Source organism: Schistocerca serialis, chromosome 3 (genome assembly GCF_023864345.2).
Source record: "Schistocerca serialis cubense isolate TAMUIC-IGC-003099 chromosome 3, iqSchSeri2.2, whole genome shotgun sequence".
NCBI classification, from domain to species: domain Eukaryota; kingdom Metazoa; phylum Arthropoda; class Insecta; order Orthoptera; family Acrididae; genus Schistocerca; species Schistocerca serialis.
Window position 1 is genome coordinate 135,267,744 of NC_064640.1, and position 18,454 is coordinate 135,286,197.

General features: G+C 41.2%; 1 protein-coding gene across 2 annotated transcripts; it reads right to left on the reverse strand.

The window, feature by feature from the left end:
* Positions 1-1,146: 1,146 nt before the first annotated feature.
* On the reverse strand, positions 1,147-4,909 carry LOC126469836 (sulfiredoxin-1). Of its 2 annotated transcripts, none has more exons than XM_050097131.1 (3): positions 4,693-4,909; positions 3,515-3,675; positions 1,147-3,428 (listed from the first exon to the last, which is right to left on the reverse strand). In XM_050097131.1, exons 1-3 carry the CDS (start codon positions 4,811-4,813, stop codon positions 3,219-3,221), a joined length of 492 nt encoding a protein of 163 aa, XP_049953088.1. In that variant the 5' UTR covers positions 4,814-4,909; the 3' UTR covers positions 1,147-3,218. The 2 variants fall into 2 exon arrangements, with proteins under 2 accessions (XP_049953088.1, XP_049953089.1); XM_050097132.1 differs by lacking the exon at positions 4,693-4,909 and adding an exon at positions 3,784-4,057.
* Between the last annotated feature and the right edge of the window lie 13,545 nt (positions 4,910-18,454).

Genomic DNA, 18,454 nt, shown 5'->3' on the forward strand with positions numbered 1-18,454 from the left:
ATATAAGAATTAAATAATACAATAGTGTCAGCTTGTAGTTTCTGTGACAATTCTAAGGCATCTGACTGTGTGAATCATGATATTCTCCTAGATAAATTGTAGTTTTATGGGACTGATGGTATAGCCAACCAGTGGATAAAGTCATATCTAACCAAATGAATGCAAAAAGTTGTACTTAGTAATTCAGTCAGTGTAGTCTGGGGACTTTACTCTCATCGGAGGGAAGCCCCATATGGGGTTCCCAAGGCTCGTGGGGGAGATAAATCAGTAAGTTGACATGTTTTCATTCAGTAATGTCATATGTAATAATATTCTGGAGTAACTCATCTTGAAAGCAAGTCTTTATTGCTCAAAAACGTGCTGAGAGTCTACTGTCATCGCGCGGACATCTATTTAAAGAGTTGGGCATTCTGACTACTGCTTCAGTGTATTTATCCCCTATGAAGTTGGTTGTAAATAATCCACTGGAGTTCAACAGTAACAGTGATGCACATTATTACAATAGCAGAAGAAAAAATGACATTTATTACTCCACATTACGGTCGTCTTTAGCACAAAAAGGGGTGTGCAATGCTGCATCATTAAAAGTTCTGGGAACTTATCCAGGGATACAAAATGTCTGACAGATAGGAAAGTAAAATTTGAAAACAAACTAGAAAAGTTTCTGCTTGACAACTACTTCTGTTCTGTAGAAGAATTTCTATCACCATAATATGTAGAAGTTGATGGGTAGGAATTACTAATTCACATCTGTAGATTTTTAAAATATATATATGTTCAGCAAGTAACCATATTTAAAAATTAAGCTGTGATGTCTGCGTAAAATGAGGTGTTCCACATCAGTATAATTTAAGATGCAAATAATCCATGGAACATGAACGTAACTGACTAATTAAATTTTGTGAGACTGACATTACAGTGAGAAATGGTGCACGTGAATAACTTAGTCTGAAAGTGCACTGGTGAACTTTTATGAAAACAGAGTTCAATATTTCACCTTCACTTTTTTTTCTTCTGGTTCTTCCTTTTATCCCTTTCATTATCCATCACAAAGTTATAGCTCCCACCCCACACTTTTATTTGATGAGGTTAAATTAAGAAAGATTTTTGAAGACAATATTTCATACAAAAATGAAACTACCAAAATAATATTGCATAAACTTAATATATTCACAAAATTTTACAGTTCACATGTTTAAAAACAGTACAGATAAACAATATCAAAAATAAAATCACCAGACACATAGTGAATAAGATCTTTTTCTTTATAATGCCATGCCATATATCATCTTTAATGATTACTTAGTGTTAAAGTTCAGCCTTACTACACATAACATCAACATATGCTAATGAATAAGTACAATTCTCCAATGCCAGAAATCTGACCATAAATGCATTTGATCTGCAGTTCTGAATTGGTAATATTCTGGAATCATGAAAAGATAAATAATAATGATGAAAACACAATGACAGTGAACTAACACTCTTACATATTGGAATTTGAAACAATTAGAAAAAAATATATAATTATGTGGGAACAATTGACTCATTCTAGTTCCACCATCTTTCTTGATGGCTATCACTACTGAACTTAATGTCAAGTGTTTTTCTATACTATCCATAAATGATGTATTGGTTCCACATCTCTATGCACTAGCATACAATCATAGACTACAGTATCCAAACATATGAATCAGAGATAGTAGCTTTGATTTGCTGCAATATTTTGGAGTGATTATGGCAGTGGGGGGTGTTAATTGCAGTGTTAGTTGTACCCAGTGTACCAACTATTAAATCTCAACTGGAGTATGTCTGACAAAAAATGAAGACTAAAACTGTATTGTATAGTTGAAACTTATGTTTAAGATAAACCAGATCAACACAGCCAGTTACAATGTAGCTTGTATCTGACCAAGTTATCAATTATGCCAAAATTATGAAAAAATATATGTATATGTATATAGTCACCCAAATACGATCACTAGAGAAAATAGATTTCAATGAGATATGTAATGCCTTAAAAATAGTTTTAAAAATATAAATAAAGGTCAGTTAGGTATGAGCAGGCATTACACAAGAAATGAAAAATGGTACTCAGTACATACGCATTCTCTCACAGCAACACAGTTTCCAAATAAATTAAGTGTTTCATACATAGCTGTCAGCAGTTACTATTTGACAGTGATAATACAGTACTTGGAAAAAAGTTTGTGGATTACAAAACATTTGATGCAACTAGACAACCAAGATTTTGCAAATGTTACACAGGTTGTCAATTTTATCTTAAGCAGTTATTCCAATCATTGCACATTTTCTCTTGCAGAGGCAAATAGAAAATACAAGTTTCAAATGTCTCAATAAGTGTATAAAAATATATAATTCCTGATGAAACATCTCATTTCCTACTAAAATATAGCCTTAAAACTCAAATTTAATGAGTAAAAAGACTATTGTCCTTTGGGACATTCATTTCACTCTAGTACTGGAGAGCACTAAAAGTTTGTTTTTCACAATTGCAAGGCATGTCCCACTACTTTGCTTATGAGAAGGCAACAGCAATATGAAATCTGTCAAAAAGAAATTCTAAAAACAAACTGCATGCTCTCATGTTTTCACTATAACAGAACCCACAGTCTCCACGTAATGTATCTTTCTTTAAGATGATGGCAAGATATAGTGAAAAATTAATATCAAACCCCAAAGGATGTTTCTCAAACAAACAGAGAAACTAAACACACTCCTATCTAAAAAGTCACAGTCTCTGTAAATCTATCAATTCTATTCCCGGTTTGGATTTGTTTACTTAGTTGTACAACAGTAATAAAATTTTATATAAAAATTTAATAGAGTTACTTGCACTGGATCAAAATAGATGAACACATTTGTTTTATTTTGTTACAGCATCAGTGACCCACAAAATATATTTGGAGTGTTGCAGTAATGTTTTCCATAAAATTTGAAGCTGTTCCCCACTGATTAACATACACCCCTATATTTCACAACATGAAAATTATGGTTAAGTCATACTGGCAGGGATATATATTCTCTATAGACAACACAATCAAATGCTGCTCTAGCCAATAAACTAAAGTATCACAATACATTTTTACTATTAAAGCTTTGCAACCTTCAAATATGTTCCTCAAACTCAAATATGATCATATTAATCATTATGGACAAACCATAAACTTTGCCAACCTTATGGCTAAGTCTGTCAGTCATTGCAGTGCAGGAGTTGACCCACCAAGATAACATGCCAGTTCAGATACACTACTGGTAATCAATTTAGCCTTTATGGTGGGTCGCTTCAGTCTTGAATGTGCTGCGAACCGATGGCAACCTCCAAATGAGTAGTAGTAGTCTCCACCCATGCTTCCCTTCACCCAGAGAACATCTATTGGTGGTACTTCATGGCATCTTTTTGGATCCTGAAAAAAAAAAAAATAAGTTCTTGAATTGCACAGAACATACTCTCACAAATGTTTAAAAAGTACTACTGTTACTTCCCACTTGCCTCCAGAGTTGCCATAATACTAGATACTTTTGCTTCATCAACTTCTAATGGAAAAGGTCGTATGAGCACACACATTGGAACATCGTACACTTCCTTTATTGAACGAGTGTGGATTGTATCATTATTCAATTCGTGTGTTTTATCCATATCTGCTGCTTCACCTAAGAATAAAAGTTAGTTGTCACTACAAAAATATACTTTTTCCTCCAAATTATTCTACCAGGTGAACCAGAACAGCGTGTTACATCATAACAAATACCAAGTACTACCTGTTGCTACACTGCGACGACCTGTTTTCAAAACAAACTCTTTTAAAAACCGACACCGTAGCGACATTTAAAGATTTACCACCGTTAGCTTAAACACTTCACAGTCGGTTGTGGAATAACTTCGGATTATAGTATAACTGCACGATATTCACGCTAACAGAACTGAGTGGCTTTTCCTCTGAGTCAACAATACGCCTTACGTCTTCCTGAACGATTGATGCTGTCATGTGCACATTACACAACTTCCTGCGAGAAATTCTCGAACCAAGAGTAAAATTTTTACCAAATGAAATATATCAATAAATGTGCAGTTTCTTCTCAGAAAATGAAATAATAAAAAATATGGAGCTAAACAATGTATCTTAGAAAATTGTTGTAATCGTCGTACAATTTAATCTTCACTATTTTACAATGAAAATAAAAAATTATAGTTTTTCTACAACGAGGGAGACAATAAAAATAATACATTTAAATTCTGGCGATAATTTTGTATTACCGAGATAACGTTTCTCTTTTCCTAAGACATTGAAAGCGAAGTCGCTGCTTAGCGGTTGCGACTGTGTAGTTATAGTCTGTGTATGACGTTTGAGCATGGCGCCAAAATTTGCAAATGATATTCGCACACGCTTCATGTTCCGCACGATATTTATTTTGAATGCAAATCGTAAATACACTTAGGCTAAACGTAAGACTTGTACGCCCGAGGTCTAAGGTAAACTTCAATAATTCTGTTTTTTCTTCGTCGTGCGCGCCAATATAAGATAAACATAAAACTTCTGAAACCGGAATTCAAAACCACAAAACGGTCAAATGACTTTACGATACGGAAACATTCTTCAGCAATGTTGTACTGATGTTAATGGAAACACTTATTCAATTTAGGATACACAATGAACACTTTATACCAACCGTCGAACCAATCTGAAAAGCTATTGCAGTCTTCTTTGAACGGATCATAACGCATTTTGCTAAGTGGTTCTTCAAACATCCAAGGCCTTTTACGTGAAGTCATTTCTGCTGCAACAGTCATACACGAGCGCACTTTGTAAGTACGGATCACTGCGAGCTTACGCGCTTCGCTCAGCACACTTCCTACTGCAGCGTCCAACTACAACTGGTACAGCAGTCTTAGTGGTGGTTTCTCGCAGGCAGCCGAGCATCAACGGAAACGCACGAGTCTTACCGGCGTCCCCCACAGCTGTGCTACGCGTTTCACACTTCCCGTATCAGCATTGATTAGTTCACAGCTACAAAGAAGATCATCCACAATGCCTCTTCCTGATTTTGAAGAGATTGTAATTAAAACTTAAATCGATGAAAAGATTGTGTTAAATTTTTAATGCGAATAAATATTGCTACATCGATAGTAAACTTGAAACTAATTTACAGTCCGTTACGTAGATTTCTCTCTGACGTAAGAATGAAACTTAATTACCAGCCAAACAAGACTTAGTAAACCTGAGAAACAGCGGACATTTTTTGAAAATAAGGTCTACCTGTACATCATACTCCACAAGCCACCTAACGGCGTATGGCGAAGGGTACTTCTGGCACCATTCCACTTGCGAATGGTGCGTGGGAAGAGTGATTGTCTGTAACCCTGTGTATTAGTTCTGATTTCTCGAATTTTCTTGTCGTGATCATTTCGCAAGATGTATGCGGGGGGTAACACATTGTCCGACTCTTGTCGGAAAGTACTCTCTCGAAATTTCGATAGTACATTTCTCCGTGATGGACTAAACGATCCTGTGACGAAACGAGTCGCTCTTCGTTGGATCTTATCTTTTTCCTCTATCAGTTCTACCCACTAAGGATCCCAGGTTGATGAAAAATACTCAAGAATGTCGAGCAAACGCCTTGTAAGCTACTTCCTATGAGTTAACATTGAGTCTCAGGTTGGCCTATGCGGTTCCTGCTATATACTGATGAGCCCAAATATTATGACCGCTGCTCACCGTGAGGTTGAATGCCTCCTGGTGGTGTTGGGCGCACGTGACACAGTATGGAAAGAATGTAAGCTAAAGAGAGAAGTCATTATAGCGAATATACGGGCCGCAAATGCGGAAATCCACTGATATAAGCGGTTTTGACAAAGAGCACATGGTTGTGGCGCCGCGGCTGGAAACGAGAATCTCTGAAACGGCGAAGCTGGTCGCCAGTTGGCGTACTACTATCATAAGCAACTATGAAAAGTGTTTGAAGGATAGTGAAATAACGAGAAGGCTATATGGTTTTGCACGAGCGATCTCTGGCAGATCAGTGCAGAGTACAATTAAGAGCGACGTGTTGAGTCCCATCTGAAAGGAAGTCTAGAACCCAGTCACAAATCTGGTGCGATAATCGGTAAGCTTGTATTTTTTTCACTGTTTCATTTACAATTTCATGAGTTCGTTTATGTGTGAGACATGGAAGATTAAGTCATATGGCATTCGCATGCAATTTTCTTAGCACATCATACGAAATAGCCGGCCGCTGTGGCCGAGCGGTTCTAGGCGCTTCAGTCCGGAACCGCGCTGCTGCTACGGTCGCAGGTTCGAATCCGAGTGTGTGATGTCCTTAGGTTAGTTAGGTTTAAGTAGTTCTAAGTCTAGGTGACTGATGACCTCAGATGTTAAGTCCCATAGTTCTCAGAGCCATTTGAACCATTTGAGCCATGCGAAATAATTTAGTTATTGGTCCACTTAATGGTTCCTGTACATTAGTACAATGAGTTAACAGACAAGTCCATTTCTGATGAAACTGAAATGATGATAATGTGTTTCAAATTATGATGGACATCACATTTTTCTTTTATTTTTTTATATTTTTTTTGCAATACACTTTGTTAACTAAACCAGATATTGACATGTAGACAGATAATAACAAAAGACCATACATTCTGTACAGTACATAAGCAACTAACCATACCATGCTGTGTGGTGTATAAGCCTACAGGAAAATAAGGTAAGAATGAAAAACTATACGTATTTTATGGTAGAGTAGCTGAATACATATACAGAGTGTTTAAAAAAAGTGTCGAATTATTTGAGAGGTGGTAGTACTCATCGAAAGAAGAGTAATAAGTCTAGTAAACATGGGTCCGGAAATACATACTTTCTGCGATGAACACGTTTTTACAGGAGGCGTTCAACGTGGCGTCTATTCATGATAATGCACGTCTCTGCCCTCCACCGTAGGGAATTACGCATATCTTGAAGTATACCCGACTGTTGTTGTACCCGCTGGCACGGACGCACTGAACACACGGCGGTGTAATGTCCGTACATCGTTGATTGGCGTGGCGTTGACCAATTCCTTCAAGTGTCCACACAACCGAAAGTACGGACCGCGGAATGTCGAACCTCGGACCGCCAAATATTCTTAAATACAGTCCGACGTCCAACTAAGTATCCCGGCGCCTTGTTCGCACTAGGCTAGTAATTTAGTCGAGTACTGAGTAATTTAGTAACTAAACGTGTCTGGAAAACAAAAATTTACTCGAGTAGATTAGCGAATCATATAGTCGAGTCGATACATTTCATTCTATTTTTCTCGGTGAGTAGCACCTCCCACCACGCGTCACTGCTCACTCGTTCATTTGTTAAAGAAGTCAAACTTGTCGTTTTAGTCAAAGAGAGCACAGTGGACGGTCGGTCTTTACTTCGTTTCGTCAATCGCGCGCATGCCGCAGAGCAATTATTCATTTGTTTTACCATTTGTCGTGTGAAAAACCTTTCGTACATACATACCTACATTAATACTGGGTCCTAAAAAGCGGAAAGGGGACACTGAAAGTAGGCGACTTTTGACTGAATGGACTGAACAATATTGTTTCACGCTGCCTGATAGGCCTCAGGCGGTTCCGGTTTGCTTAATATGTAATAAAACTGTCGCTGTTATTAAAAGCGGCAATTTAAAGCGACACTATGAAACAACTCATCAGCAATTCCACAAAAACTTTCCTCTTGGCAGTGAGGCTGGTAAAGAAAAACTACAGGTAATACAATTCTATAAGATAATGTATAAATGTGATATGTATAACTGCTTTGTAAACTTATCACGATAAAATTTAAATTTAAATTACAGGAATATCTCACTTCTTACGAATAAGGCACGAAATTGCTGGTTCGCTGCATGAGTGAGCAAGAAAAATCGTCAGAAGCAGCGTTACGTGTGTGCTGGACACTTAGTAAACACCAAAAACCATTTTCAGATTCTGAAATTATGAAAGAATGTATGTTGGAAGTAGCCTCGGCACTTTTTGAAGAAAGAAGGATGTTGTCGCTGCAATTCAAAGTATTCCAATGTCGGCAAGAAGTAATATAAGAAGAACGGAAATTTCAGCTACTGATATTAAAAGCACTCTGCTGGAACTTTTGGAAAAGGCACCATGCTACGCCACTGCACCTGACGAATCATGTGACATTGTTGATGATGAACAAATATCTATTTTCGTGAGATTTTTCGACATTGAAAATAAGATATTCAGGGTAGAATTGCTCGCAATATCGCCTCTGAAAGGTAGCACTCGAGGAGAAGATTTATTCAAAGCTATTGACGAATTTATTAATAATTTCAATATTTGTTATGATAAAATAGTGTCGCTTTCAACTGACGGTGCCCCAGAGATGATTGGCAAAACAAAAGGTGTAGTAAAGAAAATCGGGGATCAGAATCCAGGTCTAATATCGTATCTACATCTACATCCATACTCCGCAAGCCACCTGACGGTGTGTGGCGGAGGGTACCCTGAGTACCTCTATCGGTTCTCCGTTCTAGTCCAATCTCGTATTGTTCGTGGAAAGAAGGATTGTCGGTATGCTTCTGTGAGGGCTCTAATCGCTCTGATTTTATCCTCATAGTCTGTTCGGGAGATATACGTAGGAGGGAGCAATATACTGCTTGACTCTTCGCTGAGGATATGTTCTCTAAACTTTAACAAAAGCCCGTACCGAGCTGCTGAGCGTCTCTCCTGCAGTCTTCCACTGGGGTTTATCTATCATCTCCGTAACGCTTTCGCGATTACTAAATGATCCTGTAACGAAGCGCGCTGCTCTCCGTTGGATCTTCTCTATCTCTTCTATCAACCCTATCTGGTACGGATCCCACACTGCTGAGCAGTATTCAAGCAGTGGGCGAACAAGCGTACTGTAACCTACTTCCTTTGTTTTCGGATTGCATTTCCTTAGGATTCTTCCAATGAATCTCAGTCTGGCATCTGCTTTACCGACGATCAACTTTATATGATCATTCCATTTTAAATCACTCCTAATGCGTACTCCCAGATAATTTATGGAATTAACTGCTTCCAGTTGGTGACCTATTTTGTAGCTAAATGATAAGGGATCTATCTTTCTTTGTATTCGCAGCACATTACACTTGTCTACATTGAGATTCAATTGCCATTCCCTGCACCATGCATCAATTCGTTGCAGATCCTCCTGCATTTCAGTACAATTTTCCATTGTTACAACCTGTCGATACACCACAGCATCATCTGCAAAAAGCCTCAGTGAACTTCCGATGTCATCCACAAGGTCATTTATGTATATTGTGAATAGCAACGGTCCTATGACACTCCCCTGCGGCACACCTGAAATCACTCTTACTTCGGAAGACTTCTCTCCATTGAGAATGACATGCTGCGTTCTGTTATCTAGGAACTCTTCAATCCAATCACATAATTGGTCTGATAGTCCATATGCTCTTACTTTGTTCATTAAACGACTGTGGGGAACTGTATCGAACGCCTTGCGGAAGTCAAGAAACACGGCATCTACCTGTGAACCCGTGTCTATGGCCCTCTGAGTCTCGTGGACGAATAGCGCGAGCTGGGTTTCACACGACCGTCTTTTCCGAAACCCATGCTGATTCCTACTGAGTAGATTTCTAGTCTCCATAAAAGTCATTATACTCGAACATAATACGTGTTCCAAAATTCTACAACTGATCGACGTTAGAGATATAGGTCTATAGTTCTGCACATCTGTTCGACGTCCCTTGTTGAAAACGGGGATGACCTGTGCCCTTTTCCAATCCTTTGGAACGCTACGCTCTTCTAGAGACCTACGATACACCGCTGCAAGAAGGGGGGCAAGTTCCTTCGCGTACTCTGTGTAAAATCGAACTGGTATCCCATCAGGTCCAGCAGCCTTTCCTCTTTTGAGCGATTTTAATTGTTCAAAAGAGGAAAGGCCGCTGGACCTGATGGGATACCAGTTCGATTTTACACAGAGGACGAGAAGGAACTTGCCCTCCTTCTTCCCAACAATTCTTGAGTATAAAAAAGAGAACTCTGAAGAAGATATTGCAGTATCAGTGTATAATTCATCAGACTGCCCTTTGTGGAAAACTCAGTGCTACACTGAAAGAAGTAATGGACGGCTTGGTGCAGTTGATTAATTTTGTGAGATCTCATTCTTGTCTCCAACACCGAAAGTTGAAGAAGTTCTTTCAGAATGGGATGCAGCGTATTCTGACTTATTGTAATACAACAATCTTCGTTGGTTAAGTAAAGGTCAAGTTGTTGAACGTTTCTGGCTAATAAAGGAGGAAGTAACCTCCTTCTTTCAAATCTTGGATACGCAGGGAGCAAAGAAGCACTTAGAGTTCATAACAAACGAGCGCAATATGCTAGCTGTGGCTTTTCTGAAGAATATTCTGAAATATTTAAATGCGCTCAACATAGAGTTTCAAGGCAATGGACAATTAATATGTTATCTGATACAAAGCGTGTCTGCTTTTCGTCGTAAGCTAGATATTTTTGAAAAAGATATTGCAAGGCACGAATTTATTCATTTCCCAACAATTCTTGAGTATAAAAAAGAGAACTCAGAAGAAGACATTGCAGTGCTTGTAAGATTTCTGTCCGATCTAAGGGACGAATTTGCTACAAGATTTCAAGACTTTGCATAAATTGGAAAGCTGTCTCAATTCCTAAAATTTCCTTATGAAGTTGATGCATCGGCAGAATGGACTGATGTGTGTGTGAAATCTTATGGGACTTAACTGCTAAGGTCATCAGTCCCTAAGCTTACACACTACTTAACCTAAATTATCCAAAGGACAAACACACACACCCATGCCCGAGGGAGGACTCGAACCCCCGGCGGGACCAGCCACACAATCCATGATTGCAGCGCTTGAGACCGCTCGGCTAATCCCGCGCGGCGAAGGGACTGATGTGACTGCTAACTTGTTCAGCGTTTCAAAGAATTCACTTCAAGCGGAGATAATCGACTTGCAAGAAGATATTTCTTTGCAGATGTATAAAACTGTATCCACTGAAGAATTCTGGGGTAAACATGTTTCAGAAAAATATGAAAATTGTAAGAAAGTAGCTATCAATCTGGCTACTATGTTTGGTTCGATGTATATATGCGAATCGTCGTTCTCGAAAATGAATTTTTCGAACACATATCGGTCAAGGTTGACGGACGCCCACCTTGAAGACATACTTCGCATTTGCTGTACCCCTCGTACACCGAACTTCAAAAAACTGGCTCAAGTTTTGGAAACTAACTCGACTTGAAAACAAAATAAAAAACAGTACCTTTTAATTATTATTTTTTCTCTGGACCTCCATAAAAAATTTTACACCGAATGCGGACCCCACTGAAAACTACTTGCCGACCCCTGGTCTAGGGCACTGAGGCCTGAGGAACGAGCAGGACAAGGTATGCCCAGTGTCCGTCCGCCCCCCCCCCCTTTCACCTCGCGATCAATCCAACGGTCCTGAAATGTCTGCATCCCATGTTCGCGCACATTGTGACGAAAGTGTGCTTGTGTGCCATAATGCATAAGCCACATTTGTATTCGTTGCTGCATTGGACATCTTCCAGCAAGGTAGGCAATACATTAATGAGAAAGTCCATATAATGTGCCGCAGTTAACCGTTGTAGTAGCACGTATGGCCCTATTAATCTGTCGCCAAGTACGCATGCCCATACGTTGATTGAGAATCGGTGTTGATGCCCTCTTTCCTAAATTGCTTGGGGATTTGCATCTGTCCATACATGCCGGTTATGGAAATTCATAACACCACCTCTTGTGAACCCTGCCTCCCCGGTAGATAAAACTTTGGATGTGAACAGTGGAGCTGCGGATCATAGCAATAGCTATTGACAGAACCGCCATCTGCCAAGATGATCCTGTGGCCTTAGGGCCTGAAAGCGCTGTAGATGATATGAGTACACCAAACTTTCGTGAAGTACCATCCAGACTAGACAGTGACACACGCCTTCTGCTGCTGCTAATCGTCGCACACTGGTCCCAGGGGTTTCTTCCACCGAACGCAACACGTGCTATTCAATGTCAGGCATGTGGACTGTGCAGAGCCTTCCACTGTTCAGTCTTCCGAGGTGCAAGAGTAACTGTGTCCCTCGGACGCTGAATAAATCTGTCGAACAGCTCACCACAGGGCACTATGCGCTGTCGATATTTTTCAGCGTAGAGGGCACGGGCTCGCAGGCTACGTTCATTTGCTAAACCATAGCAGAATATCGTATGCGTCACTTCACTCGTCGAGTAATAGGCTTCCATTGTTAACCAGTAGTGGAACAGAGGAAATGTATTTCTACTACACCATTTGTACGTACAAAAAGCGCAATAACAGTAAACACATAAGTGAATCCTCGCTTGGAAGATAGTAAAAGACAATGATACGTACCCAGGGTTGACTGTACTGTACAGTAAGGCACACAAACACGACGAAAACTAACATAGCCTACAACACGACTCGAACCACACAACTGACTGCAGACCACTAAATGGTAGGTAGAGTACTGTGAGTAAGACATCATAACACCCTGCCGACACATTTGACGGAGCGCCAATGCAACCACTGTGCTAATATCCGCAACCAAGCGTCGTACAGCCCTTCCTAAAAACACGTATTTATCTCGGAAAGTATGCGTTTCCGGATCTATGTTTATTGGACTTATTTGTCTTGTTTCAACGAGTTCTGCTACCTCTCAAAGTATTCGACACTTTTTTTGAACACCTTGTATCAGTCTATTGGCAAAAGATTCCGGATTACTGCCGGCCAGAGTGGCCAAACGGTTCTAGGCGATTCAGTCTGGAACAGCGACCGCCACGGTCGCAGGTTCGAATCCTGCCTCGGGCATGGATGTGTGTGATGTCCTTAGGTTAGTTAGGTTTAACTGTTTCTAAGTTCTAGGGGACTGATGACCTCAGATGTTAAGTCCCATAGTGCTCAGAGCCATTTGAACCATTCCGGATTACTTCCCTATTCGGAACTGCGTGATGGGACATTCAAGGGGAGATGATAAGGAGAAAAAGACTGCATAACCGACGCAAAGGTACCGTAACATTCTACAAGTCGGAGCATGGAATGTCAGAAGTCTGGATGAGATAGGGAAGCTAGAAATTCTGGAAAGGGAAATACAAAGGTTCAGTATAGGTATAGAGAGTGTCAGTGATGTGAAGGAAGTGAAGTGGAAAGATTAGGATTTCTGGTGGGATGAATATTGGGTCTGATATCAACAGCAGCAGAAACTGGTGCAACGAGATTAGAATTGATCATGAAGAAGAAGGTTGGACAGGGAGTGAGTTCAAAAATGGTTCAAATGGCTCTGATCACTATGGGACTTAACTTCTGAGGTCCTCAGTCCCCTAGAACTTAGAACTACTTAAACCTAACTAACCTAAGGACATCACACACATCCATGCCCGAGGGAGGATTCGAACCTGCGACCGTAGCGGTCGCGCGGTTCCAGACTGTAGCGCCTAGAACCGCTCTGGCCGGCAGGGACTGAGTTACTGTGATCAGTTCAGTGATAGAACTGTTCTCATCAGAACCGACAGCAAACGAGCAGTAACAACAATAGTTCAGGTACATGCCGTTGTCACAAGTAGAAGATTAAGAGGTGCAGATAGTATTGGAGAGCTGCCTAAATTGTACCACTTTTAAGTCTTATTTGTGATAGCCTAAGCAGTAAATTACAAAATTATTCAAAAATTGCATTCCTCAACTGCAGGGTGTTGTTCTAGGTATCTGATTTAAAAAATGGAAATTATGAGATGAATAGACACTACTCCTTACTGTCTAAATACCTGCAGCTGGTAAGAATTTGGAATCTCCTACTTTCAACCAGTGTCCGCCTCGATACCTGGGCGATAGTTTGCCTTCGGCTGCGGCACGGACGTCTGTTTACGTCCCTGCCGTGGAAGTACGGGCGCGCGCGGTTGTTTAGCTATTCGGCGTACTCGCACGTTTCGAAGACTCGATACAGAATGGCACATGCATACCGAAAGTCGACTCTCAAGATCAGTTTTTCGAATTAATATGCGAGACCGAAAGCCTATGAAATTGAAAGCTTCCTACGAGACGAAGTTAAACTTGACTACAACGAACTTATTGGAATACACCTCTCCATAGTGAACAGTGTCATGTACGTCAAACTGATTAACGATGCGTCATGGACTGTGCGGCTGGTCCCGGCGGAGGTTCGAGTCCTCTCTCGGGCATGGGTGTGTGTGTTTGTCCTTAGGATAATTTAGGTTAAATAGTGTGTAAGCTTAGGGACTGATGACCTTAGCAGTTAAGTCCCATAAGATTTTTTAAAAAAAAAAAAAAAAGAACTGACACAACATGTACCCTCATAGTTGTGCATGGGCGGATGCAGGGCAATAGTCATCTACGATGGGCAACCCAAAACATGCTCTGGACGCGGGAAAGAGGGCCTCGTCCGTTCCGAAGCGGAGGATCGTGCAAGTTCCAGTTGGCGAACCCGTGCCTACGTCCACGCTGAAGCCGCTGACACTAACGTATGCGGACGCGTTTCGAACAGATCCCATCCCGAATAATGACCAGCTCCAACATCCTGACAGTTTACGGCAACCGACTGCAGCGGAGACCACCTGTGACGAAACACCGCACACTTTTGCCACTCCGGCGCCGACGACGCCGTTAACCGACCGGAAATGATCGGCAGGAGGTATGGAAATTGATTCTACGTTTGTGCCGACAGCTGCTTTCGTTCCTGAGCACCGGGAGTCACTTCTGCACTCGGACACGGAGGCGCACACGCCCAAACAACGATCGCCGAAGCGCCACAAGAAACGACAGCTAGCTCCGTCGGACACCTGCTTAATGCATTCCACTTCAGACGGACTTGCGTGTAACGACGATACAGTGAATCCGGATGCGCAACGGGAGTTTCTACCTCCCACACAGCAGTATGAAGCGAATCACACGAGGCAGGGGTTGAATACAGACCCACCGGACGGAGAGACGCCGGTAGGAGTCCCTCCACCCACCGCGGCAACACCTCCGCCTTCAGTCAGCCCGGCCGGAGAAACACGAAGAGGTATGGACCTCCAGCACAGGAACTGGCCCGATAAATCCGATACTGAGTGTGGGGTAAAGGGCGAGTTGCGGCGCCCTGGAAATATTCTAAGTTCAGAGTTGACGGCCACCGCTCGGGCAGCGCGGCAGGGCCGAGCTCGTTAGCAAACACGTGGTGCCAAACGTTAGCCGGGCGAGAGGGGTAGCCCCAGCGCATGGTCCAGCCGCGTGGCTGGGAATTCCGCTGTGACGAGGACGGTGCTTTATGTGTCGATGAAGGAGATGTCTATGCAGGGAGTGCCAAAGATGGCGGACTTTGTGAAACCTTAATGGCAGACATTTCAGGAGGATGCTAAGTTCACCCACCCTGGATATGATGTGACGTCATTATGACGTATATACGCTTTAGTCGATTAACCCACCTATCGACTTTTACGAACGTTCGAGATTCTAAACTGTCGTCAGCTAGTTGTTTGTTTTGACACGTGCGATTCTGAAAACAGCTCAGTGTGGCAGCGTATATGTATTTCTCCAAAATAAAAGTAAAAGAGCTGGATATTAATAAAAATATTCCCGACCGTGGCCTTGAAAACACCACGGACAACACATTTCGTAAAAAAGTGAAGTCTTCTTATGTCCCGACCAGATTAGATTGTGTGATTGTTGTATTGAATGCTTACGCCGAAAATAATATTTATTTATTATCAACATTTTAGTATGGTTTCATACAATTGGTCTTGTCAGTACATATTAGATTGTAGCAGCATACTCTTGCTGACTTTTTTTTCTTAATTTATATAGCTGAAAGAGAACTCGTGCAAGTTCGTTAGCTAAGTAATTTATATGTCCATCCCAAGATAGTCTTTTATCAACCATAATTCCAAGTAATTTTACACTCGGACCGCGGAGACAGGTACCTTAGTGTCCAGTAATGACTGGTGTGTAGAATGATTGAATTTCGAACTTAAAAAGAAAAATATGAGGCATTGTTGAAGAAAAATCGTCGACCGGAGATGAAATACGAGGGGAAGTAGATTTCTCAATGTAATCTTAACCAAAGGTAAGTGTCTAGTACTGATTGACGTATGAAATGATTGAATGCAGTGTCAAAGCATTCCATGGTGGTATGATAAACCAGACGTACTGTATATTATGTCATGTATACAACCACAATAGTTTTAGCACGTACCTGGCCATGTCAATGTGGTTTATGTCAGCAGTATAATTTGCTAAGACAAGATTATGCAAAATACGAATTGCATCACAGCATGAGCGGATACCTTAAACTATGCAGAAGTCTCGTTACTTTTGCTGGATGCAGCTTGCAGAAGATGGCACCAGTAAAGGTCACTTACTCGGAGAACCAATGTGTTTGGTCATCATATACTCAGTTCAGCTTTGGAGTCTACTGTTCACAAACGAATGGCGCAGAGCACAGCGCTACCTTGTCACAACCTCTCGAAAGTTCACAGAAGTCGAATAGTCGATATACGGTTTCTATCGTTTTCGATGTAGCGTGTATACGTCATAATGACGTCACATCGTATCCAAGTCCGGTGAACTTAGCATCCTCCGACATTTCACAGTTCGTATAGAAATTAATAGTAGCCAGATGAATCATGATACCTCAAAAAGAAACATATACATTACTATTATTTCCACGCCGATTCTGATGGTGTAATCAGATTTTCAATATATTTATTAGTTTAAAGTTTAATATCTGACGATAAATTATACAAGTAACACCCAGCCACGAATTTCCAAAATATAAACGCTTCATCCGATTTTGTCGATCGCCGTGTCTTTAGGAAGCTATTAGTGTAAACCTAAATAGGTATGAATTACAAAAAAAAATTGTTCAGATGGCACTGAGCACTATGGGACTTAACTTCTGAGGTCATCAGTCCTCTAGAACTTAGAACTACTTAAACCTCACTAACCTAAGGACATCACACACATACAGGCCCGAGGCAGGATTCGAACCTGCGACCGTAGCGGTCGCGCGGTTCCAGACTGTAGGGCCTAGAACCGCTCGGCCACCTCGGCCGGCGCTATGAAGTACATGCATGTAACTTAAATAGCACATGAGTTACTGGAGGTCAAAGTGGCCGATTACTATCGGTCGCGTCAGGCCATAAGTACTACACAGTTACACGAAAAAACGGTAGCAACATGCTTATAAATTTATTTATTCATCAGTGTCTTTGTTTATATCCGATACGTACTATTCATGAAGAAATTGGTTAAATATTTACTGTGTTTTAGAAAGCACAGAGACATTAGGCTACTGGCATGCCTTTTGTTGCTATTCCTTTGATATGTTTATTTAATTTGTTTAGGTATTTAATATTGTGAGTTCGAGCGTGTTTATGGTCCAGCCGTAGGAATATTTATTTAATTTCAAGTATTTAAACGTAAACCCAGTATTTCGTATGGCCGGCCGATGTGGCCGCGCGGTTCTAGGCGCTTCAGTCTGGAGCCGCGCGACCACTACGGCCGCAGGTTCGAATCCTGTCTCGGGCATGGATGTGTGTGATGTCCTTAGGTTAATTACGTTTAAGTAGTACTAAGTTCTAGGGGACTGATGACCTCAGATGTTAAGTCCCATAGTGCTCAGAGCCATTTGAACCATTTAGCATTTCGTATGTACTTAAATATGTTTGTGAGTATACGTGCGCTTGGAGACATGGAGGGAGCGCTCTAGCCAATCACAGCGCTCGTTAATGGTGAGACTGTATGGAAGTGGGGGAGGAGGATCGTTTCGAGAGAGGACACGGGGGTGGTTCGGAACAGTGTGGCGCGAGGGACAGTCGCACAGGACACGGAAAGTGCTGGACGCGACGGCGCGACGGACGCTCACTCGTGGAGAGACTCGGAGAGTGTGGAGCGGTTTGGGCGTGGTCGCGGCAGATATAAATATTTCGCCATGCAGACTTGTGCACTTGTGAGATGTCCGTGGCTTCTACAGTGAAGATGTAGTGTGCATTTAGAAGTGAATATCTCACGAGCTATGTTGTTCATAACTAATTACCGGCAGTAGGAATCTATTGTTTCCCTGTTATTCAACTTATATTTTATTTAATTGCTGGACCATCGACACCAATAAGTATTTAGCAGATATCTACCGCATTCTCAAAAGTACCTCTATTATCGTACTCATCATTTAAAGTTGTTAAGATGCTACCTGCAGATTTTATTTAATTGCAATCTTTCATTTATAAATTTATATGTTACATTCATAATTCGCAATTGCCGATTGATAGAAACCTTCGACCATTCGATTCATGTGTGTATTCTTATCGTATACTATAGACTCAGCAGTATTTGGCCTGTAATGTGGCAAGCACGTATTCCAGCCCCAGGACGAGGAAACCAGCCAAAAAT